General features: G+C 60.6%; 1 protein-coding gene across 2 annotated transcripts; it reads left to right on the top strand.

The window, feature by feature from the left end:
• Positions 1 to 1,427: 1,427 nt before the first annotated feature.
• On the top strand, positions 1,428 to 22,818 carry SHF (Src homology 2 domain containing F). 2 transcript variants are annotated; one of them, XM_068410597.1, is made up of 7 exons: positions 1,428 to 1,869; positions 9,751 to 9,880; positions 11,035 to 11,253; positions 12,803 to 12,940; positions 17,931 to 18,102; positions 18,480 to 18,599; positions 22,025 to 22,818. In XM_068410597.1, the coding sequence occupies exons 1-7, from the start codon at positions 1,474 to 1,476 to the stop codon at positions 22,209 to 22,211; spliced, it is 1,362 nt and encodes a 453-aa protein (XP_068266698.1). In that variant the 5' UTR covers positions 1,428 to 1,473; the 3' UTR covers positions 22,212 to 22,818. The 2 variants fall into 2 exon arrangements, with proteins under 2 accessions (XP_068266698.1, XP_068266699.1); XM_068410598.1 differs by lacking the exon at positions 12,803 to 12,940 and having other exon boundaries at positions 1,436 to 1,869.
• The last annotated feature ends 676 nt before the right edge of the window (positions 22,819 to 23,494 follow it).

Below are 23,494 nucleotides of genomic sequence, written 5' to 3'. Positions count from 1 at the left end.
CCCCTCCCTTCCAACCATGCCTGACCGTGGCCTTTGGGAGATTCAGCCTTCGAGCAGGGCCGGGAGCGGGTTTAGGTGAATGGTGTGTGCTTAGGGAGGGGTGTGGAGGATTCAGGGGGGTAGAAGTGGAGACAGGACTGTGCACAGTGGCTGACGGGGCCTAGGGGGACACGGTGGAACAGTTAGTCCTGGGCAGTGGGTGAGCAGGAGTGGTGGTGAGTGGTGGTGGTGTGTGTGCAGGGGTAACAGTCAGAGCACGTGTGAGCGTGCTGTTTGCCGCTGCGATGGCCTCGGCCTCTGCTGCCACGCTCCGACAGTTTTCAACGCCGCTTCCCTGCTCTGCACGCTTGTCACTGCTGGCCCCTTACCGGCAAATCCAGCCCTGATGGGGCTGCACCCCAGACGATGTCCTCCAGCCCGCTAAACCACGAATTCACAACCTGCACACGTCTCCTCCTTAGCTCTCTTCTTTTTTGGATCCTTCCTTGGGATCCAGGAACCGGGATGTGTCCTGGGGCTCGGCCCTGCACGCTTGCCCGATGTCCCTGCACGCTTGCCCCATGTCCCTGCACACCCAGCCTCGGCTCAGCCTTCTTCCTGAGCACCTTCCCTTGGCTTGTCCCTGCTCGCCCCGATCCCGTGGTGTTTCTTGTGGGTGTCCGTGGTGCCAGCCTGGTGTTTCGGTGACTCTCCTGGAGCGATCTGCTCCTCGGGTCCTGCATGGGGCTGGTTCCCTGAACACCTCCTAGGCAGGGGATTCGCCACCGACGGGCTCTTTACCGCTCCGGCCTCAGCAGCCGCCCCGGCGGCCCCTCTCCTGGTGCCACCGCAGGCACCTTTCCTCCGCTCCCGGAGCCGGGTGACGCTCCGGGGGGACGGGCAGCGGCGGCAGCAGCCGTGGCCGCATCAGGCCCGCGGTCTCCAGGCTCCGCAGCGAGACGGACGGGGCGCGGGACACCCCCGGGGGGGACGAACCTTCCCCGGGGGCCGCGCCGGGACGCGGGGCCGAGAGCCAGCGGCTGCCTTGGAGCGCGGCGGGGCGGCCCGGAGCACCGGGGGAGGCCGGGCCGGAAGGCGGGGGAGCGGGGCGGGCCCCGGGGGAGGCGGGCCGTGCCGTGCCGTGCCGTGCCGTGCCGTGCCGGGCGGCGGGGGAGCGGGGCGGGCCCCGGGGAGGCGGGCCGGGCCGGGCCGGGCCGGGCGGCGGGGAGGCCGTGCCGTGCCGTTCCGTGCCGTGCCGGGGAAGCGGGGGGGGGGGTGAAGCCCCGCTCGCAGCAGCCGGCGCGGCGGCTCCGGCAGGTGGCACTGGCCGCCTCCCCCGGCCGCCTCCCCCGCTCCCCCCCCGGCCCGGGCTCCGCCGCCGCGCTCAGTCCGCCAGCGCCGATGCTGCTGAGCGGAGCGGCGGCCGGCTCGGAGCGCGGCGGCGGCGGCGGCGGCGGGGCGGGGGCCGGCGGGGCTCCGCAGTGCGTGGGCACCATGGCCCGCTGGCTCCGCGAGCACCTGGGCTTCCGCAGCGCCAAGCCCGCTCCCCCCGCGCCGCCCAAGCCCGACTACCGCGCCGGGCCCCCGCCGCAGCCGCCCCCACCGCCCGGGGGCGTCTCCGAGCCGCTGGCCGCCGCCCAGCCCGACATCGTGGCGGCCTACCGGCTGCAGAAGGAGCGCGACTTCGAGGATCCCTACAGCGGGGCGCCGCCGGCCGCCGCCGCCGCCGCCCCCCCCGACGGGCCCCGGTACGTCTCGCCCAAGCACCGGCTCATCAAGGTGGAGGCGGTCGAGAAGGTGCCCGCCAGCCCCCCGCCGCCGCCGCTGACACCCGCCGCCCCCAGCTCGCCCCCCACCGGCCCCGAGCCCCCCGACGAGCCGCCGCAGGAGGTGAGTGTCCCGGCACGGGCGCCCCACCACCCTCCCTGGGGTACCCCTAACCCCACGGCCGGGGGGATGCTCTGGGACTCCCCGCAGGACCCTCAGCGCCCGCTGCGAGGAGCAGGGCCGGGCCCCCCGGGGCAGGTGGAGCCCAGCCACTGAGGGCTTGCCACGGCCGGGGCGTCCCCCCGTGTGCCCCGGCAGCACCGACATGCCGGTCACACGTCAGCAGCAGCAGCGGGGGCGGCCCCAGCTTCTCCTCCGGCTCCCGCGGGACGCAGGTATAACCCCAGCGGGAAGCGTCGCTCACCGAGGTGCGAGAGTGCAGGAGGTGCGAGGGTGCAGGGCCACCTTCCCCCGCTCCCTTCTTGCCATTTCTTTGCAGCCAAGTGCTTGGTGCTCTACAGAGGTGAAGACTTTCCAGCTCGGAAAGGCCCTGCATAGCCCAGGACTTGTCTCCGGTGGCCTCCAACGCTGAGGCCAGTGGCCCTGGGCCTCTTTCCACCCCGCACTCGGCAGCGTGGATCTCCCTCTGCCCGCCTGCCGGTGCCAGTGGTGGCGGACGGGCCCCCCTGAGCTGCCGTGCTGCTTTGTCAGGGGCCTCAGCGCCTCTTTGTCTGCTGCCTCCCAGCCGGCTTCTCCAGGGGTGAGAGTGGAGCCTGGCGCTGCCGGAGAGGAGGCGAGAAGCGTCCCCAGCGAGAGGCAGGACCGGGGAGGTGGGCTCGGAGCGGCACAAGGACTCGGTAGAGGAATAAACCCGCGGGGGCTGCCGCCGTCGGTGCCGGGCCTCTTGGCGGAGAGGCTGATGCGGGGACTGCGCAAATAAAGGCAGGAGGGGTAATTAGTGCCTGCCAGCGCTGCCGCCTGCAAGACGGGGCTTGTCGAGCGAACTCGACGGGATTGCAGATCTGGCTGGTGGAGGGAACGGTGGATACAGTGATCCCATCCGTGGTCCTGGCATCGCCGGGCAAAAGCCCGCCGGGAGTATTTTAAGCAGATAGAAAAACTTGTCGTCGGTGGATCTTGGAAAGTTGCTCGTACCGACTAATTGCTTTCGGGATGTTTCTGGAGGGGCCCGGCAGAAACCCCCTTCTTCAGCCGGGATTCTATAAACTGGCCGCTGCAGAGGAGGAGGAGGGTACTGGCAGCAGGGACCGAAGGCGCTGTTGCGGTGATGCAGTTTTCTGAGGCAGGCTGGATGTTTTTTTCCTCTGCAGTGTGGTGTGGGATCGAAGGGACCAGGAATGGGTGGTGGTCATAGGAAGGACTCGGGCTGTGATGGGTAAAGAGCTGAGGAGAACCTGGGGAAACGGGGATTGCCAACAGGTACAGCCAGGGCTGTGTGGGCATCCAGAGAAGCTGGGAAGTTCAGAGAAGAGCCAAAAGCTGGGAGGCGTTTGGGGAAACCCTCCTAAAAGCACGAGGCCCATGACCCTTCATCTTATCCAAGATAGCTGGTGATTAGATTATCTCCTGATCTCCTGCGTGCTTCTGTGGGGAGGAGGTTTCTAATTCTTGAGGGCTCTGGTACGTGAGGGGCAAAGGCAGAGCTCCGGAGGCTGGGTGAAGCCAGAGATAAGGTGGGAATATTTGATAGTGCAAACAACTGTCCATTAAATGTTTCCCTGGAGGAGCCGGGGAGCGTCCACCATGTGGAGCGTCTCTGTTGGGCTTGGGCACCCTTTGCAGCTCCCATCTGCTGCCCTTGTTGTTGGGCTGAGCGGTGGGAGGGTTCCCTGATTGCTGCAAGGTCGTGGTGGTCCTTTCTGGAGGTGGTCCAGGAGGACGGAGGTGCCTGCGGGGGGATTGCTGATGCTTGAGGCTCTTGCTCTTGGCGACAATGTCAAGGTGTCCTGGAGCAGGGAAGGCATGCCAGGGCCAGACTGGAGCCTCTGCTGAGCTCTTCAAGCCAAGATGATGGTTGTGGCAGGGGGTTCAATGCTCCCACGCTTAGGAAGAGGCGGTGGGCACAGTTCCCTACCTGCTGCAGGGACTGGGACTCCAGGAAGCTCATGGGTGCAGGCCTTGGGTTGTGGTGATGCTGAAGATGAAGGGAGAAGGACAATTCTAGGTACAGGCAAGGCTGCTGGAGCAGAGGTTTTTTGCTAATGATTGACAGTGGAAAACACTCTAATAAAATGTGAAGCCCTTCTGAGCGGGGAGGATGAGGATGGACAGAAGTGGAAGGAGCAGCCACCAGTTCCTGGTTGTGTGGTTTGGCTGAGGCCATGTGGTTTGCGGTACAGGCGCTGCGTTGAGGTTGGGGGACAGACCATGTTCTCTGGGAGCCCTGTACCCGCTGTAGCTGTCCTGCCCGTTCTGGAGAACTGAAGACGGGGCAGGAACATCTTGGCAATGGCATCCTTCCTGCCTGGGCCACGCGATGCTTTGCCGTCGTAGCCTGAGTTGTCGCATCTTTCTGCCTCGCGTGGGATCTGCAACATCTTGTGGGGACGTGCTTAGAGTGAGGTCTGCAGTGGCTCCTGCTCCATTACAAATGCTTGCTGGCCACGGTGGGGACCAGCACAGGTCCTTCTCCATCTGCTGGGTCTGGGCAGTCCTTTCCCTGCAGCAGTGGACTGCGGCTTACCTAAGCGAGGTGGATACCCGGGAGGTGTCTTCTCTGCTGTGTTTGGATTAGGCGTGAGGAGCAGTGCCACCAGGATGCAGTGGGGAGAGATGCAGTGAGGGACCTCCCTGCATGGGGACAGCACGCCTGGGGACAGGATTGGGGATCTGCCTGGGGAAGACTTCGTCTTGTGCCCGCCGGGACCCGCCGCTGGCATTTTTGCTGGGAGCGCAGGGTCGGTGCCGCGGGGTGTGGGAACGGCCGGCCAGGAAGCTCTTGGGTGTGTGTCTTTCCTGCGAGAGCCTCCCCGAACTGAGTCATCCTGCGCGATGCCGTGCTGTCTGCCCCGTGCTCCCTCCTCCCCTGCCATGGGTGCAGCCGTGGGCTCCCCACCTGGCCCGGACCCTTCTTGGAAGGCCAGCGCTCGGTTTGTTTTTGGGTTTGGCTTTGACGTCTGCCACAAGACAAGCTGCAAAGTGGGTGAAACTGAGGAAATCTTGCACCCAACGGAGAGAACGAACCGAGTTTGGTTGTAACTCGGAGTGGCTCCAGCGTGAAACACAGCGATCTCCTGGGGTGACCCCAAACACGCTTTATCTCCGGGGTAAGGAGCTTGTTTATAAAGTGAAGGATCTCCCCAGGTGTCCTCTCTATAGAGCAGAACACCTTGTTGTGGCAAAAGGTGGTGGCAGGTAGGACGTTTGTAGGCAAGATGGGGTGAAGAGCCCCAGCTCTGCCCTGGGATCTCGGTGTCTGAACTGTGAACTCTTTTGGAGAGCCGCCGTCTGTCACCTTCCCTGGTGGGCAGCATAAAAACCATTTTACTCTGAGAACCCAGTGATGATCTGGGCCTTCACCTTAATTTTCTTCTGGTTTTCTTTTTTTTTTTTCTTACAGTGGGCATAAATAATAGAGCGAGACCAGCCTTGGTACTGCAGCAGGGACCTGGGTGTGCATTGCCACGGCAGATAAGCGCGTGAAAAACACTCGTGTGCACCAAGAGGACGTGTGTCTAAGGACCGGTGGTGCCCGAAGGACTGCTCTGCACCACGAGCTGTCCTGCTTCGGTGGCTTTGTGTGTCAGGCATGTGCTTTGCGCCTGAATTATTTCAAATCTAGCAAAACTTGTGCTGTGTATGAGCAGGTACCCGGGTACCTGAGCGGCGCAGGGCGCTGGGATCGGCCGGGCGAGCAGCTCCCTCCGCGGCACGGGAGGGGAGCGAAGTATGGGAATGCCTTGCCCTGGGGTCTGGGGCACCCCTGGGAGCTGGCCTGCCCACGGCTGTAGCCCCCTCCTGCGCTGGCGGAGCGGCCGCGTGCACTGTGGCTGCCGCAGAGAGCCCTGCGCGGCTCGTAAAGTCCGGCGGTGGGCTTGGGAAATGTCAGAGATGCAGTTTCCTGGGCAACCTTAATTTGGCCCCACGTGCAAGGGCATTAGGATGCAATCGGTAATTGTGTGATCGCCTAAGAGCCCGGTTCCTGGCACCGGCTGGAGCCTCCAGCCTCGGGGCTCAGGGTACTGTGCTCGCTTGCTTGATTGTGCATCCTGAGGTTGTAACGCTCCTGGAGACAGGAATTGCCTTCCCAGCTTTTCCGTGGCTCTTGACTTCGCTGTAATATCTGATCATTAAAAAACGAATGGGTTTACGTTCTCAGCACCGTACGGTGGGGAGGCTCGGCTCCTACGAAGAGGCATCCTTGAGATAGTGGAGGAGTGAAGCCAGCGTGGCAAAACCCCACCAAACCTATAGAGCTTGGAGACTCAAGCCCCTGATCTGGGTCTGAGCCGAGCCCAGCAAACCACGTCCTGCTTGCATAGAGCCCATATAATTTCTGCTGAGCGCCTCTGCACCCCCCTGCAAGCAAAATACCCGGTTTTGAGGGTCTCAGTGGAGACATGTTAGGATTCTCCACCATCCTCTGCTTTCTAGAGCTGGAGGCACCTGAGTGGGTGCCATTCTATGAGCTTGCTGGGGCTCATGTGTCCCTCCTTGGGAAGCCAGACCCAAACGCCGAGGAAACGCGGAGGGGGCATTCCTCTGGTTGGGAAGCGCGACTGCCGCGTGCGGAGGAGCCTCTCGGCTGCCAAGCTGCTGTGCTGGTGCCCGTCTTGTCTGAAGCTGCTCTGTGTTTACGGGGTGGGAGAGGGAGGGTCCAGAACCAGCGCCAGCAGCGAGCTGGGTCTGCATCTGTCTAGCAAAAGGCATCTGGGAAACGAGGTTCGTGGCACGTTTGGATGCAGGCTCGGGTCGGGAGGAGCAAGCAGGCAACCCCCTTCTGAGCCCAGGAGGGTCAGCAAACGGCGTTGCACAGACCTGTGGCGCGCGTGGGGCCGTGAGAGCTCTCTGCCAAGGGTGAGTGTCGGGCGCCTGCGTGCCGAGCCTGTGCATCTGCGCGTGTCGGGACGCCCGCCTGCGTGCCCGTGCCTCACCTGGCACTAGCGCGTGTGTGAGCGGGCTGTCGCCGGTGCCGGGCTGTGCTCTGCGGATGTCGTGGCGGCGGAGCGAAAGCCTCTGCAGCTTTCCGAGGCGTGGGTGCAGCCCACGGGACCTCCCGGCTCTTCGGAGCAGCGGGCACCAATCTGCCCTCCGTATCTTGCAGGCAGCGAGTGCGAAGCACCCTCCTGCTGCAGGCTGAACCCCTCTTTGCCTTGGAGAGGAAAATGGTGTTTAGAGGGGCTTCCTGATTCCTGATCTCATCGCTGTAGCTCATCTCCCCGCTCTGCAGGCGTTAGGTCAGGTCCCAGCGACCGAGCAGCTGCAAAAGTCACCGGCGACCTTAGATTTCCCTGCGGGGTTTCTCCCCGGCGGTGGCAAGCAAAGGGCTGCAGCCCCTGGGGCTCAGCGTTGCCCCTTGGTGCCCCCGGTGCTCAGCCGGGGCTGAGTGATGCCGTGTCTCCCTCGGATGATGGATGCGAGAGCAGATTTCCCATCTCCTGCTGCAGAGCCAGGGGCTGGCTGTTCCTGCAGCTCCGTCCCGGCTTGCTGGCACCGGGGCCTGCCTGCAGAGCCAGCGGGAGGCTTTGCTCTTTCCCTCTCCTCCCAGACCCTGAGCGGCAGTCTCTCCTCCTGCTGCCTTGCCGAGGGACGTGGGCGTCCGCTTGCTCCCACATTTGAACCCCCCTTGTGCTCGCCCGGGGTGGCTGCGAGCCCCGTGGCTGGCAGGGTTTGCTCTGGGGATGATGCTCTGCCACTCGCATGCACCCTGGTACAGAGGGATTGGGCTTGGAGGGCTGCCCCGCTCCCCACTGCATCGGCTGCCCGGGGAGCCGGGATATTGGGGAGGAGGTGGTGAGCCGGGGCGCGGGGAGCCGCGTTCCTCCCGCAGCGCGGAGGGATGCGAGGGCTCGGGGCTGCGCAGAGGTGTTTACAGCTCCAGTTCCTGTTCCCTTTTCCTGCTGGGTTTTGCTGCTCAAGGCTATTGTCGGGCCGTTTTGCACAGGAAGGAGGAAGAAGTGTTTTGTTTTAAGCCAATTCTGGGAGCTAGAGAGGAATGTGTGAGCAGCCCCGGTCTCTGAGGCGGGCCAGGAGCAGGGACAGCGCGGCGGTGAGGACAGAGCCTGGCGCTGGGTGGGTTTAGGCGGCCGCTGCACTGTGCTTGGGCCCTTTGGTTCTTGCTGTAGGAGCTCTGCGTAGCTGGCATTGTGGTGGCAAAACACATCTCGCCGGATGGTCCAGCCTGGGGTCTGCAGACCGCGGCAAAGGTGCTTGGGAGCACTCGGACCCTGTGGGAAATATCGCCTGGCCCCGTGTTGGGACCAGGGTTTTGGGCTGGAGGCAGGATGCACAGCTCCAGGTTTGCTGAGGGCTGCGGCATCGTGCGATGGGGTGCTCCGGCCGGGAAGCTGCTGAGGTGCCGGAGCAAGCGTGTGGCTCCAGCGCTGGAGGAGATCAAGCTCCGGGACATGGCCGGCTGAATATGAGCCAGCAGTGTGCCCAGGTGGCCAAGAAGGCCACCAGCATCCTGACTCGTATCAGCAATAGTGTGGCCAGCAGGACTAGGGCGGGGATCGTCCCCCTGTATTGGCACTGGTGAGGCCGCACCTCGAATCCTGTGTTTAGGGCCCCTCACTACAAGAAAGACATTGAGGTGCTGGAGCGAGTCCAGAGAAGGGCAATGAAGGTGGTGAAGGGTCTGGAGCACAAGTGTGATGAGGAGCAGCTGAGGGACCTGGGGGTGTTTAGCCTGGAGAAAAGGAGGCTGAGAGGAGACCTTATCACTGTCTACAACTGCCTAAAAGGAGAGTGTAGCGAGGGGGGGGTCGGTCTCTTCTTCCAGGTAACAAGTGATAGGACGAGAGGAAATGGCCTCAAGTTGTGCCAGGGGAGGTTTAGATTGGAGATCAGGGAAAATGTCTTCACTGAAAGGGTTATCAAGCACTGGCACAGGCTGCCCAGGGAAGTAGTGGAGTCCCCATCCCTGGAGGGATTCAAAAGCCGTGTAGATGTTGTGCTGAGGGACATGGGTTAGTGGCGGCCTTGGCAGTGCTGGGTTAACGGTTGGACTCGATGATCTTAAAGGTCCTTTCCAACCAAAACGGTTCTGTGATTCTATGCCACATATCCTACTGCAGGATCATCTCCTTTTCGCCAGTAAGGGCAAACCTTGGTCTTTTTGTGCCGTCCCCATGCTGTAGCACTTGAGAGGCTCCTGGTCCTGCTTCCTGGTGACTCCTGATCGCGTGGAGGAGCCCTGGCTTGAGTTACTTGGGACATGTGTGGGTATGCTGCGGGGGCCCGGGAGGGAGCGGAGAGGAAGCCATAGGCTGTTCTTAGCCCGTTTGTTAAGAAACATCTTCAAACAAGCCTGCAGGAGCCCTGGAAAATAACTAGTGAGTTCCCAGTCATGCCAGTGCCAGCTGACAGCCCTGTACTGGGATCTGCGCCCCTTCTCCTCCTTGGGCGAGGAAGCGTGGCTGCATTCAGGGAGAGCATCTGCGAGCCGTGGTGGGGGCTCGGCGCCGCCAGCAGCCCCGCGCCGCGGCGGGGGCCTTGCCGGGGCGTCTGTGCGGGTGCTGGCAGTGCTGAGCCGATGGTAAGGGAGGAGGCTGGGCCGCCTTCTGCTCTGCTTGGCTCCATCCCAGCTTTCGGGACAAAGGCTGGAGCGTTTCCACGGCCGAGTGCCGGTGCCTGGAAAGCCGCCGGCTGCCAGCACCTGCTCTGCGGGGCTGCCACAATGAGGGCTTGGGGTCCTGGCTGCCGCTCTGGCTGCTGCTAGCAGAGCTCGTGGTGAGGTTTCAAGGGGCTTCAACTGGTCCCTGACCTCCCACCAAAAAAGGCAGGGAGTACCCTAACCCTCCTTCTACCCTTCCCCTCTTCCAGCTGGCTGTCCTGGAGGACTACGCAGACCCCTTCGATGCGGCGCAGGTGGCTGGTAGCCAGGGAGGGCTGGAGAAGGTGACGGAGAACGATGGATACATGGAGCCATACGAAGCCCAGAAGATGATGGCTGGTAAGGCGGAAGGCTCCGTGCAAAGGCCTCTGGTCCCTGCCGTGTGAATTTGGTGCCCGCTGTATTCTTTGTTACTTGCAGCCCGAGACAGCACTGGGTCCCCGAGATGAGGCAAACCTGGGCGATCGCTGTGGTGGTGCACAGCCACTTTGCAGGCAAATTTTCACAGCTTTGTCCCCATGCTATGGCCTTGCCACAGCCAGAGCGCTCACGAAGGCTACACCCGAGCGATAAAGGCACCTCACTGTTTCTGCCTGCGGTGCTGTCCCCCGGGGCCACGGTGCCTGCCCTCCAGGCTGAGCCAAGGAGAGACCTGACATTCGATGCGTCTGGCATCAAACTAAGACGGATGTGGGAGCTGTTTAATTCGGTTAGGACTGGGCCAGAGCGTGCCGTTGTCTGCCGCAGCAGCGGGGTCCCCGGCGGGCTCATTTGTGGTGGAGAGCAGGTGAGGTGGGAGCGCGCGCTCCCGAAAGCATCGCTCTCGCTGCCGCGGTGCGCGCAGAGTCGTGCCATGCCGGCTCGCGCGCTCCAGGCTGCGGCTCTGCTGTGCAGTCCCGTGGTATTTCCTGGAGCGAGCGGTTTCTGGAAAGCTCGTGCGGCTTTTCGGAGGAGGCCCCGTTGCATTTCATGGAAAAATTGGCAAGTGCTGAAGAGGCTGCTTGGGTCTGTGGGAGGGAATTTTGTTTTGCTTGAGGGAAGGGCATTTTGTTGAACTACTCACGCTGGGTGTCCAGGGGGGAAACCTGGCCTCACTGCTCGCAGGGAATCAGGCTCTGGGATGCTCTGGCCCCATGGACCCCGCTTTGAAGGGCTGCCTGACAGTGGGGATCACAGAGTGGCTGGGGTTGGAAGGGACCTCTGGAGATCATCTAGTCCAACCCCCTGCCAAAGCAGGTTCACCTAATGATGTGGTACCATGGGCAGGGAAGGCATCTTGGTGCTGTGGACTGCTCGGGACCCGGCTGCCCAGCAGCTGCCCTGCTTCTGGCAGGTGCTTGCTGGAGTTTTGGGGGTCTGCTCCATTGCTGATGCTCCCTGCCTCGCATCGCCGTTGGGTGAAATCGAGCCCTTTCATCAAGCAGGGCTTTGGGGACCATGGCTGGGCTGTGTTGGGCAAAAAGCTCATGGTCTTTTCCCTCTTCTCCGCCTAGAGATCCGCCAGAAGGGCTTACGGGAGGCTCCCACCCGGCCGCTGCACCTCTATGACACTCCCTACGAGCCTGTGCTTGGAGGGCTGGACGTGGACGGTGACCGCCCAGCTTGCCCCAGGCCCAGGGAGTCCCGGCTGCCCGAGGATGACGAGCGGCCGCCGGAGGAGTACGATCAGCCCTGGGAGTGGAAAAAGGAGCGGATCTCCAAAGCCTTTGCAGGTGAGTGATGGGAGCACCCATAAAAGATGGATAGCAGCCATCAAGTGACCAGTGCTGCGTCACGTTTTGCAGGGAGGGAAGCTGGCTTCTTGGGGTTCCTTTGTCTTTTGGGGGTTGTTAGTGTTGGCCTCTGCATTTCCGTGGCTCGGCGAGTGCTCATGCACTTGTAGAGGCTGTTTCTCTTCAGCAGGGAGCCGAGCTGGGTGGAGTGATGGATGGAACTCCCTTGGCAGTGTGTCCAGTGCCCATCTCTCGTTGCCTCTTCCCCCCTCTAACTGATGGCAGCCTTGGGTGCAAGTTGAACCCCCCTAAGCCCCTAATTGCAGGGGAGAGGCTCAGCCCTGGGCTCAAGCAGATCCCTCCTTCCTTGGGGCAGGAGGAGAGCTGGGTGCTCCCCAGGAGCCTTTGGCCAGGTGATCGTCCATCCCCCTGACCTATTTATCCGTGCTGCGGGATCGATTGTGTTTGTGTTGGTTAATGAGGAAATCCATGCTGTGCATTAGCGCTGGCTCCTCCACCCGTGCTGGCTAATTGCCAGGCTCTTATCTAGGATACATTTTAATTGCAGCAACGTGCGTCTGCGCTGCAGCTGGCGCGCACAAGGGATGCTGGAGGAGAGAGGCGCGGAGATTCGGGCTTGGGAGCGCTTCACCTTTTGGATTCGGGCTCTGCGAGCTGGAGATGTGTGTGCTGGGCTGGATGCTGTGGCGTCAGCTTGCACCGCTGGGACTCGTCTGGGCGCGGGGCCAGCGGCACGCTGTGCCAGGCATTCGGCTTGTCCGTCATGAGACGTGGTGCGCTGCTGGGCTGGATTGGTGCTGAGGTGTCTGTGCTCCGGATCTGGGTGAATGAGCCGCCCTGCTCGATGTCCCGGGGTGGAGGTGGCGCGTCCACAGCTCTGGCTCGCGTGTGGATGCATGTGGGCGCTCCCCAGGTGCTGCAGGCTTGCTCCAAGTCCCGAGGGAGCCAGGTTGCCGTGCCCTGGGCCACGTTAGGACCCGCTGCCTGTTTTCTCCCGGAGCCAGAGCAGGTCCTGCTGTGGCTCGCAGGGTGTTTCTCCTCTCCTGCAATGCTGGGATCTCTCTGCTGGTCCTTTCCCCTTTTCGGAGGCCCACGACACCCCTGCCGATGGGCACCTGGTGCCAGCACAAGGCAGCAACATGCTGGCGCCTGGCAGGGGAACGTGGACCCTGTGGGTGGCCGGGTAGTGCCAGGGGCAGGACAGGTGCATGGGCAGGACAGGTGGCAATGGGACACTCGGCGAAGGTCCCCCAGATGGATGTGCATGTGGGACGGGGGTGATTGCAGGGTCCCCCCCCAATCCCAGAGAGGGTCGGCTGGGAAAGCTGACGGAGGAGCGGGGTCTTTCGGTGCTGGGAAGGGGATGAATTGGCCAAGCCAGCATAGGGTTCCTGGGAGTTTAGTCCTCAGGTCTTTCCCTCCCACAACTGCTCTCTTTCTCTGTGGGCCTGGTGTTGCTGGTGTTTTTCTAAGCCCTTTCTTTCTCTCTTTCTCTTTCTCTCTCTTTCCCACCCCCGCCCCCATCCAGTTGAAATCAAGGTCATTAAAGACCTGCCATGGCCACCGCCAGTGGGACAGCTCGACAGCGGTGAAAGCCCCCCGGACGGTGAGGCCGGTGCCTCCGTCCCTCCGCCGCACAGCCAGCCCGGCTACGAAGACACCAACGGTGGGTCTCGCGTGACAGCGGGGTGCCCGGGGGGGCTGCGGCCGGTGCTTGCCGCCACCCTGCCTTGCTGCCCCGCCGGCGCCGAGATGCTGCGATGCCTCAGAGCCCGTCCAGACCTGGCAGGGCTCTGCCTGCGGGCGCTGCCAGACATCACCCTCCTCCAACTTCCCCCGGCTCCTGGCCCGTTCAGTTGTCCCGTGCTGGACAGCAGACATTTGTCCTCACCTCTTCTGCATCTTCTCTAGCTCCACAATACCTCTTTGCATGCAGCAGTCGAGCTGTGCCAGGGGATTAAAACTGGGTAAAAAACTGTCTGGATGGCTGAGCCCAAAGAGTTGTGGTGGATGGAGTTAAATCCAGTGGGTGGCCGGTCACAAGTGGTGTTCCCCAGGGCTCAGTGTTGGGGCCAGTTCTGTTCAATGATCTGGATGAGGGGATCGAGTGCACCCTCCATAATTTCACAGACGACACCAAGTTCGGCAGGAGTGTTGATCTGCTGGAGGGTAGGAAGGCTCTGCAGAGGCATCTGGACAGGCTGGATCGATGGGCCGAGGTCACTGAATGAGGTTCAACAAGGCCAAGTGCTGGGTCCTGCACTTGGGGCACAACAACCCCCTGCACCGCTACAGGCTGGGGAAGAGTGGCTGGAAAGTGCCTGGGGGAAAAGGACCTGGGGGTGTTGGTCGATGGATGGCTGAATATGAGCCAGCAGTGTGCCCAGGTGGCCAAGAAGGCCACCAGCATCCTGGCTTGTGTCAGCACTAGTGTGGCCAGCAGGACTAGGGCAGGGATCGTCCCCCTGTACTCAGCACTGGTGAGGCTGCACCTTGAATACTGTGTCCAGTTTTGGGCCTCGCACTACAGGAAAGACCTTGAGGTGCTGGAGCGAGTCCAGAGAAGGGCAACGAAGCTGGTGAAGGGTCTGGAGCACAAGTGTGATGAGGAGCGGCTGAGGGAACTGGGGGTGTTTAGCCTGGAGAAAAGGAGGCTGAGGGGAGACCTTATCACTGTCTACAACTGCCTGAAAGGAGAGTGTAGCGAGGGGGGGTCGGTCTCTTCTCCCAGGTAACAAGTGATAGGTTGAGAGGAATTGGCCTCAAGTTGTGCCAGGGGAGGTTTAGGTTGGAGATCAGGGAAAATTCCTTCACCAAAAGGGTTGTCAAGTGGTGGAACAGGCTTCCCAGGGCAGTGGTGGAGTCCCCATCCCTGGAGGGATTCAAAAGCCATGTAGATGTGGTGCTGAGGGACATGGGTTAGTGGTGGCCTTGGCAGTGCTGGGCTAACAGTTGGACTCGATGATCTTAAAGGTCCTTTCCAACCAGAACGGTTCTCTGATTCTATGATTATTCGGTGGCAGAGTTATTACCTTCTCTTTTCTTCTCTCCTCTTTGCCTCCACATTCCCAGTGTTTGATGGCTGCTTTTATGGTCTTCTCGACAACTGCTCTGAGCGTTCAGCTGATGTTTTCTTGCGACTCCTAACACCCAGCTCCCCTTACAGGTGTGGTAGCAGCTGATTCAGATCCCAGCGCTGAATTTGGGGTTGTTTTTTCCTCTGTGCGCCTCGCTTCGTCATTAGCACTGCTCCGTTCCCTCCGCTGTTTTATTACCTTGCTGCTCAGCAGCAGGAGGTCCCTCTGGATTGTTTGCTCTCGTTTTTCCTGTCCTCAACAGCTGAATCTCCCAGGCACACTTTATCATCTCGGGTTTGCCTTGTTGTGAAGCCCCTTTTGTGTGTGCTGAGCAGCAGAGACCCCGTGTAAATCCCCCGTGGGCTCTGCTGGCAGTCTCGTTTGTGAAAGCCAAATATTGCCGCTTCTCTTTTAACCCGTTATTAACATTTTAAGGACCTTGCTTTTATGGTATAAGGTGGATTAGGGTTTTTCCAAGAGCATTAGGTAGGGGGTTTTGTCAACAGCCACGCAGGCTTTTGGGGTTGGGCTGCCACTCTTGCAGATAACGGGGACGGGTCTGCGAGACGTGACTTTGTCTCTAACGGTGCTCCGGGTCGACGCTGCGACGTGCCAGGTGCAGATGTTCAATTTCCTTATCTACAGCGACCCAGATCCCCGCAGAGCTTTGTAAAGCGAAAAAAAAACAGTGTGGCTTTCGATGCCTCCCAGGTGGGTTTGAGCACGAGGCGGCACGTGACGGCCGCTTTCGCTGCCCGTCGTAGGGGCACCCCGTAGCGACGCGGCTGCTCTGCCGGGGCCGCCTTGGGGTGCTGCCCCGAACCCGTAGGGATGCTGCAGGCTGAGATCAGGCTCGAAAAAGAAAGGTCCTGGCAGGGGTAAACTTCCTGATCCTCTTCCTACAACGAACGCAGGTGTCAAGAAAAATTAATCTCTTTGCTATGCAGCCTCCTCGCTTCCCTTGTCATTTATTATCCCCGCAGTGGCTCTGGCACGCGTCCTGCTCCCAATGAACACATCAGCTTGTCATTTTTCCCGGTTTTAGCAACACGGACTCTCTTTTCCCCCCCCCCCCACCTGCTTTGTTATGTTAAGTTTATCTTGCCAGAGTTTTGTCTTATTTTCTACTTCCCCTGTCTAGGGGTGACTTGAACTCCTGGAAGGATGTCGTCTTACTCCCAGAGGCTTGTTTTTAATATCCTGTTTAATCATGCACATGCCGCTGCCTCTTTCTGACAGGTGCAATGCATTTCTTCTGCGCCTCGTACATGGTGACTTTGTGCCACCGGCAAACACTCGAGTGTTCTGATTGTCTGGCTTTTTAACGATCGCCCTAATTTTTTAAGGCGATGAGTTGAAATTGAAGCCTGGATGTTATGTACAAGGGCGAGTGAAAAGCCAGACCGCTGCAGAGGCAGGGCTTGTCAAGCCTTAATGCTGGGCACCTCCTCCCCGAGCTCCTTCTTGCGGGGGTTCAAGCCATGCTAAGCTGCAGAGGGTTTTGCCCGCATGAGCCGCATGACTTTCAACAAGGCCAAGTGCAAGGTCCTGCACGTGGGTCAGGGCAATCCCAAGCACAAACACAGGCTGGGCGGAGGATGGATTGAGAGCAGCCCTGAGGAGAAGGACTTGGGGTGATGGGTGATGAGAAGCTCACCATGAGCCGGCAACGTGCGCTGGCAGCCCAGAAAGCCACCCGTGTCCTGGGCTGCATCCCCAGCAGCGTGGCCAGCAGGGCGAGGGAGGGGATTCTGCCCCTCTGCTCCGCTCTCGTGAGACCCCCCCTGCAGTGCTGCGTCCAGCTCTGGGGCCCCCAACAGAAGAAGGACACGGAGCTGTTGGAGCGAGTCCAGAGGAGGCCACGAAGATGCTCCGAGGGCTGGAGCCCCTCTGCTCTGGAGACAGGCTGAGAGAGTTGGGGCTGTTCAGCCTGGAGAAGGCTCTGGGGAGACCTTCTAGCACCTTCCAGTACCTGAAGGGACTACAGGAGAGCTGGAGAGGGACTTTTTACAAGGGCATGGAGAGATAGGACAAGGGGAAACAATTTTAAACTGAAAGAGGGGAGATTGAGATGAGATCTGAGGAAGAAATTCTTTGCTGTGAAGGTGGTGAGACCCTGGCCCAGGTTGCCCAGAGAAGCTGTGGCTGCCCCCTCCCTGGCAGTGTTCAAGGCCAGGTTGGATGGGGCTGTGAGCAACCTGGTCTAGTGGAAGGTGTCCCTGCCCGTGGCAGGGGGGTTGGAACTGGATGGTCTTTAAGGTCCCTTCCAACCCAAACCCTTCTGTGATTCTGTGATTTTGGCTGGGTTTCCTTTCGGCTGCCTTCCTCTCTTCTCAGTGCTGGGAGGGTCGGGCTGGAGACCTGCTCGCCCATGTTGGGCCCAGACAAGGTTCCCCTTAAATAGCTGCCTTAGAGCATGCCCTACTAGAGAGAAAAACATCCCTCTCTGGGTATTTTTTTGCCTCTGCGCTGCAGCACCGTGGCCTCAGCATCACCCTGCTTTGCTGCTGGAGCTGGAGGGGGTGGGATGCTGGAGCGTGCCCTCGCTGCCTGCAGAGGTTGGGGTGCTCTGAAGGCCTTCGCCCCTGCCTGGAGCCCTGGCAGCCGGCGGCACTCAGGGGACTGAGCTGGGACCAGCATCCCCCTCCAGCATCCAGGGAGCATGAGGAGGGGGGAAGCTCTCCTGCCTGGGCTGTCCCCCTCATCCTGGGGGCAAGAGGAGCTGCGGCCCCCCCGGGTTCAGCTGCCTCCGGGGTGCCTGTGCCTCCGCGGCGGCAGCCGCCGGCAGCCTCGCATCAAGGCAGCTCTGCCCGATCGATAAGTAATTTGTGCGAGGGGGTTTGCGTTACAGGGGAGCAATAATGAACTCTCTGGAGGAGGGAGAAACAATATTGTTAACGCTGAAATCATCCCGCACGGAAATAACAGCCGGCGGGAGGCCAGGTCCCTGGGGCACGGCTGGGCTGATGCCCCACCGCGCCGTGTCAGTGCGTGGGGCCCGTGGCTGGGCTGGTGCCAGGCAGGTGGCTGCACTGGAGAGGCACCTCGCTGTTGGAACGTCCCCTTCCCACCTCGGGGAATTATTTTTTTCACCCCAGGAGGTTTACTTGTGCTGGCAGAAATGGGTCCATCGTTTCCAAACTGACTGCTCCCTTTAGCTCCATTTCCCTCCTCCTCTTTTTTTTTTTTTTTTAATTTAAATTAAATTTAATTTTTTTTTTCCCCTCAGGATTGGGGAGTCTCTCCTCACTGCTTCTCACTTAACTCTATGCCACAACCGCTGAATCTCTGGTTGCATTAGCAAAATCTCTCTGAGCTTTTGAAAATGTTTCCAGGGGCTTGGGTGCTGCGAGGACCCCAGTCCTGGTGCGATGGGGACCTGACCTTGTCCATCCAGGGGCACCGCAGTGAGCAGCAGCCCAAGAGCTGCCCTGCCCTTAAAGCAGGGGGGACGGGGCAGTGTGAGGGGACCCAGCGTGATGCGATGAGGCTATGGCTCTCTGTGGGCTCCTTCTGTGGGGGGAAAGCTGGGAGCCCAGCCTGTCCCCGCCGCCACTGCGACGCGTGTCTGCCTTGCAGGTCCGTCAGAGGGGCTGGGGTACGGCCGCACCTCGCCCTGCAGGGAGGAGAAGGCCAGGGCTGCCCTCCGGCACGGCTCCAGCAGCCTCAAGAGCACGAAGACGCTGATCGCTGAGCCTGGACCCTTCCTTGGGGAGAGGATTGACCCTGCCCTGCCCCTGGAGAGCCAGTGGTGAGTCCTGCCTGCCCCGAGCGCTGCCCGACTCTGCCGCCTGCTCTGGGATCCCTGTGGCCACGCCATGAGGAGCCCTGGGGCAGACCTGCTTCTTTCCTTCTTCCCTGGCGCTGCCTTTCTGCCTGCTTGTCCCTGCCGCCCTTCTCGCAGTCGTGGTGTCCCCATGTGCCCTCTGCATCCCCCTAAGCTGCCCAGCTGGAGCCCTGCCCCTTGTCGCCCAACCGCTGCGGTGCCACCCGCATCCCTCTCCCTGAACGTGGCTGTGGTCCCCAGGGAGGTGCCGGGGGAGCTGGCATGGCTGCTGCCCCGGGGCAGAGTCCTGCCTGGGGTGTCTGCTCTCTGCCTGGCACAGCCGGTCCCTCTCCCGCCTGCAGCTGGTACCACGGGGCCATCAGCCGGACGGACGCGGAGACGCTGCTGAGGCTGTGCAAGGAGGCCAGCTACCTGGTGCGCAACAGCGAGACTAGCAAGAACGACTTCTCCCTCTCCTTGAAGTGAGTGAGCCTGGACGGGGCTGGGGCGGGTGGTGGACCCACAGCAAAGGTGACCCAGTGCCGATGGGTGCCCCACGCAAACGTGTGCCCGTGATGATGGGGTAACGCTGAGATGACCACAGGGTGGTCAGAAATGGCTGGAATGTGCAGTCTGCACTTCTCTGCAGCGTGGCACAGGCTTCTGGTTTGGTGTCTGGCAGAAGTATCTCTTGGGAAGGCTTGCGGATCTGGAGGCACGTTGCTCTTCCCTTGGCAGTGCTAGTAATCCCTCAGACGGATAAAATGACGTGCCTCACTGCTCACTGGAACGTGTCTGGTTACAGCTTCCAGCTCTGGCTTCTTGTTGCCCCTTTTTTTTTGTAGCTTAGTTTCATGGGAAAATGAAGTTTGTGTGATCCCGTTGTTGATGGAAACGTGGGTACCCATCCCTGCCTCCCCAGCCCATGTAACTGTTGAAGCCCTTTCTCAACCGCGCTGCAGAGAGGGCATTACCCTGCTTTGGTTTCCCAGCAGGGAAACCTCACCCCCACAGCACAGCTTGGCTTCTGCTTGGGTTTTTTGGGAGGATCTTTGCACCCATTCCAAGTTTTCCTGAGCGCCAAAACTGCATGAAGCATCGCAGCACACGTCCTGCCAGGGAGGAGCTGCCTGTAGCTCCTCATCCAGCTCTTTTGGGGCTCTTGGGGCAGCCCAAACCCACTAAATCAAAGCTGTTACTGTCCTGAAGATGATGATGGATTAGCAAATACTTTCTTGCCCTCCTGCCGGATGAATATATTAGCTCTGTTCCTGGCAGATGTGAAAAAACTATTTATTGAGCACTTCAGTCGTCTCTGCACAGCAACAAGCCACGTATCCCTACGCTTCCCTCAATATATTTTAAGTTTCCCCAGTAGTCTCTGTACCTGCATTGCTCCCTGGTGGTTTCATTCTCCCCAGTTTATTTCCCAGGGACACAATTGTGAATTAGATTGCTCTCTCTCTCTCTCTATTTTTTTTTTTAATGCTTTTTTGCTGCCTTCAGCACCAAGCCAGGGCAGATCTTTAGCTGAAAATATTCTTTCTTCCTTCTGCACTTGTAGCTTTTAGATCAGACAACGAGCCTTTCTGGAAAACCTCCCTCATTACCGTTTTTTTTTGGTCAGAATTTTTACTGCTTGTTTAGTTTTCTCAATATTTTTTTCCTTGCCCTGGCTTGCGAGCAATTTTGAAGCAACAGCTTCTGCTGGTTGATGAGCCGTATTCCAGGCTGCGAGAGGTCCTCTTGGCCATCACCTCATGGGTGGCATTAGCCAGCATGCACGTTGGAGAGCCTGGGAGGTGGTGCTGGGATTTCCTCCCAGATCAGGTCTCCCTTTCCATCACCTCTCTACAAGCCACTCACCCATTTCTTTGGGGTTTTATTCCTTACTTCTTATTCTTACTTCTTTGTTTCAAATCCTCTTCTCAAACAGCATGTGCAGCTGGGACATGGCCTCGCAGCAGTGTGCCACCTCCCCAGAGGAGACTGCAGCCCGTCCAGGAGCTGCTCGGGCATTGCCTGCCCACCATGCCTCTCTTGCAGAGAGCCCACAGCCTTCGGAACGTGATTTTTACTCCATTGCCTTTCTCTGTAGAGCCTTTTCAAGGAAAATCCCCCAGGACTCTCTTTATATAGCTGTAAGCTGTCTGTCTGTGTCTCTTTCTATTTTTTTCTTGATTTTTTTTTTTTTTTTCCCTTAAAGAAGGAGGCACAGCCGAGGAGATGGTCTGAAAGAGAGCTCCAGTGCTGACCTAAAGCCCTTTTGTGCTGCTTTAAAGGAAAATATGCACAAGAGAGAGCAGCAGAAGCTGGGTACCCATAACGTGTCAGGTAGCCAGAAGGATTTAACCCTGCCATGACAGTCCTGGCTGGTCCAGGCCAGGCAGCCTCACATTGCCTGTGGTGGGCAGAGCTGTAGTTTCGTTGCCTCAAACGCTCGGGGAATGAGTTCCTCCTGGCTTGCACCTCTGTGAGAGTGGCCAAGGCCGTGCTGCAAATGTTTGGGTCCTTCCTCACAGCCATAAGGTGCTCAGCAGGAGCAGCGCCTGCCCCTTGTCCTCATCCCATCCCTGATGCTGGGGAGTTGGCCGTGTCTTCCCTCAGGCATCTCTCTGGGGGTCCAGTCTCGGTGACCTCCCTTGTGACAAAGACCCGTGGAGGGATTTGGGCAAAACACAACCAGCATCACCTCTCTGTGGACCCGCGTGGCAGTGCTCCAGCTCTGGACCGGCACTGATCCTGCACCGGGGTCCTGCGCATCTCTCCCCTGCCAGCACCAGGCGAGGGCTGGGTCTGGCTGCAGACGGGGCGCAGCGCCGAGGCCAGCACCCATGGGCAGCCCTGCGTGTTAGCGGTGTGACCGTGTGTGCGTGCAGGAAAAACCTGTGCCCCTTCACGGGGTGCCGCGTGTGGTGCAGCCCCCACAGCTCCTCCCCGCACCCCACCGCCGGGACGCAAGATGCGACCGGCTATCGCTTCACGGTGGGCTGCGGCTCTCCCCCCTGCCATCCCCCTGGGACAGCCGCCTCGGCGCTAAATGGATTGCAAACCCATTCTGCTAATGGAGCTGGGCTGTCCATTACGGGCACCGTCTCCAGCCGGGGGGATGGGACTGGCCTGCGCAGCGCTGGAAGCGGCTCAGCATTGCTGATGAGGTCCTGTCTGCTTTTAAGTCATCAATATTTTGCCATAATGTGCATTCCAGACGCTGCAGACAGGCTGTGGCTTTCCTCGGAGATGCAAATTAATAGCAACAGGGCCATTAGCCCGTCACTTGGAATCAGCGCTCGTGGCAGGATCTGCCTGCGCAGCCCCGCGTGGCTCCGTGCCCGTGCTGTGCCGGGAAATGGCCTCGCTACGCTGAGCCGGGTTTTATGGAGCCTGCAGTGTCGGCGTGGGGCGGGGGGTCAAGGGGCGGCGGGCTGAAGGAGAAAATCCTGCTTTGCCACGGTGAGCCGTGCTCCTCCTGTGCAAGCCAGGCGCTTGCAAAAGGGGCTTTGCCACGTGCGAGGGGCAAAAGCCGCTGCCCCTACGTCAGTCACCCTGCAGCGAGAGCCCCCGCTGCTCCTGCCCGGGCTGTGCCCTCGCTTCCCTGCCTGCGCGCACCCACCCCAGCCTCGGGCACCGTCCTTGTCCCCCAACAGACCCCCCACACCCTACTGCGCGGCCGTGGTCCCTGGGGGGGACACAGTGCAGCGTGGCCAGCCACATCCCTCCCTTGCTCCATGGGCTTCGTCTGGAGCTGGCCAAGAGCAGGATGGCACGGGCAGGGCCGTGGCTGGGGACAGGAGCCCGCCGTGTCCCCCCAGCTGCAGGGGCAGGCTGCCTGTCTCGGGGGGACGTGAGCTGATGGGAGGCTGGGGCCAGCTGCACCCCCTAACCCTGCCTCCATCTCTCCTTGCAGGAGCAGCCAGGGCTTCATGCACATGAAACTGTCGCGGACCCAAGAGAACAAGTACGTGCTGGGTCAGCACAGCCCGCCCTTCGACAGCGTGCCGGAGATCATTCACCACTACGCCAGTCGCAAGCTGCCCATCAAGGGGGCTGAGCACATGTCCTTGCTCTACCCGGTGGCTATCCGTACCCTATAGTCCTCACCCCGCACGAGCCGGGCTCGAGGCCGGGTGCACCCGAAGCTGGCCCGTCCGCAGGGCTGAGCGCTGCTGTGCCAAGGACGGGCTCTGGACCAGCGAGCGGCTCGCTGGGCACGGCCGGCGCTGTTGGGGATTGCTGCAGCCGCACCCCTCGTCCTCGGGGGTCTACCATGTGCCGGTTTGTCTGCTGGGACAGCCCCGGGGGGACCCCCCACACGAGGAGCTGAGTGGGGCTCGCCGGCTGCCCACCGCCCTCGTCTGCCTCCGGGCAGAGCTCGGGACACAAGGACTGGAGCTGGGGCCTTGGAGAGGGGCGATGTGCGGGAAAAGGGGGAGAAATCGTACGTTGACGGGCCTGAGGTGCCTCCGTGAGGGTGCCTGGCTCTGCCCACGGGATATGAAATGGCTGTGCCCGCAGGCGAGGAGGCTGGCGCGGGGCGAGCAGGGGCCTGCCGGGGGCTAGCGAGGCATGGGGGGGCCAGGCCAGCGGTGGGCCCCGCCTGCACGGGAGCTCGGTACTCGCCGCCGTCCTTTGCCAAGTGTACATAGTGACTGGTCTCGGCCGCGCGTGCGGCACCGCTGCCTAATAAAGCGGTGCATGGCTGCCTCCGGCTCCACGGGGACTGCACGCCCGCATCCCACTGCCTCCAGTGGGAGATTGGTGTGGCCAAACAGTGGGGAGGGGGATTTATTACACAAAAGCTCCAAGCGAGTTGTTTTTTTCCTTCGCTCGTGCATACACTGAGACCTGTGTGCCTGAGCGGTTGTCTGAGACACAGGGGACAAGGGACGCCGGTGGCCACGTCCTCTCTGTGTCTTTGGGACCCTTCGCAGGCAGCGATGAGCTGATTTTGGACTGGCCTGTTGTTCCCTGTAGAAGGGGATGCTCATGGGGATCTTTCGCCTCCTTGTTTTCCTTCGCCCCTCCGAAGTCCTAGGCGAAATCCCTGAATTTCACAGGTCTCCTGTTCTCTTCTTCTGGGTATTTAGTGGCTCCAGTCCTGTTCTTTGTCTTCCTGACACCTTGTCTTTGAGCCAGCTTGCTCCTTCCCTTCATTTGGCTGAAGCTACAGCTGCTGCTCTGTGGCATTTAATGCATACCTTGCCTTTTAACCTCCTTCCTGGTGTTGTTTGCTGCTGTACCCACGCACGTACGTTTCCCCCATCCACTCTTCAGACTAAGCTCGGTCTCGCTGCGACTCCCCTGCGGCACTTTCCCTTTTTGCTCCGCTCCGCGGGTGGTCCCGCTGTGCTCAGCAGAGGGGACAGCAGGAACCCTG

The sequence above is a fragment of the Nyctibius grandis genome, chromosome 11, assembly GCF_013368605.1.
Source record: "Nyctibius grandis isolate bNycGra1 chromosome 11, bNycGra1.pri, whole genome shotgun sequence".
Lineage (NCBI taxonomy): Eukaryota > Metazoa > Chordata > Aves > Nyctibiiformes > Nyctibiidae > Nyctibius > Nyctibius grandis.
Note: the sequence above shows the minus strand (reverse complement) of the source record. Positions and strands in the feature narration are given on the sequence as shown.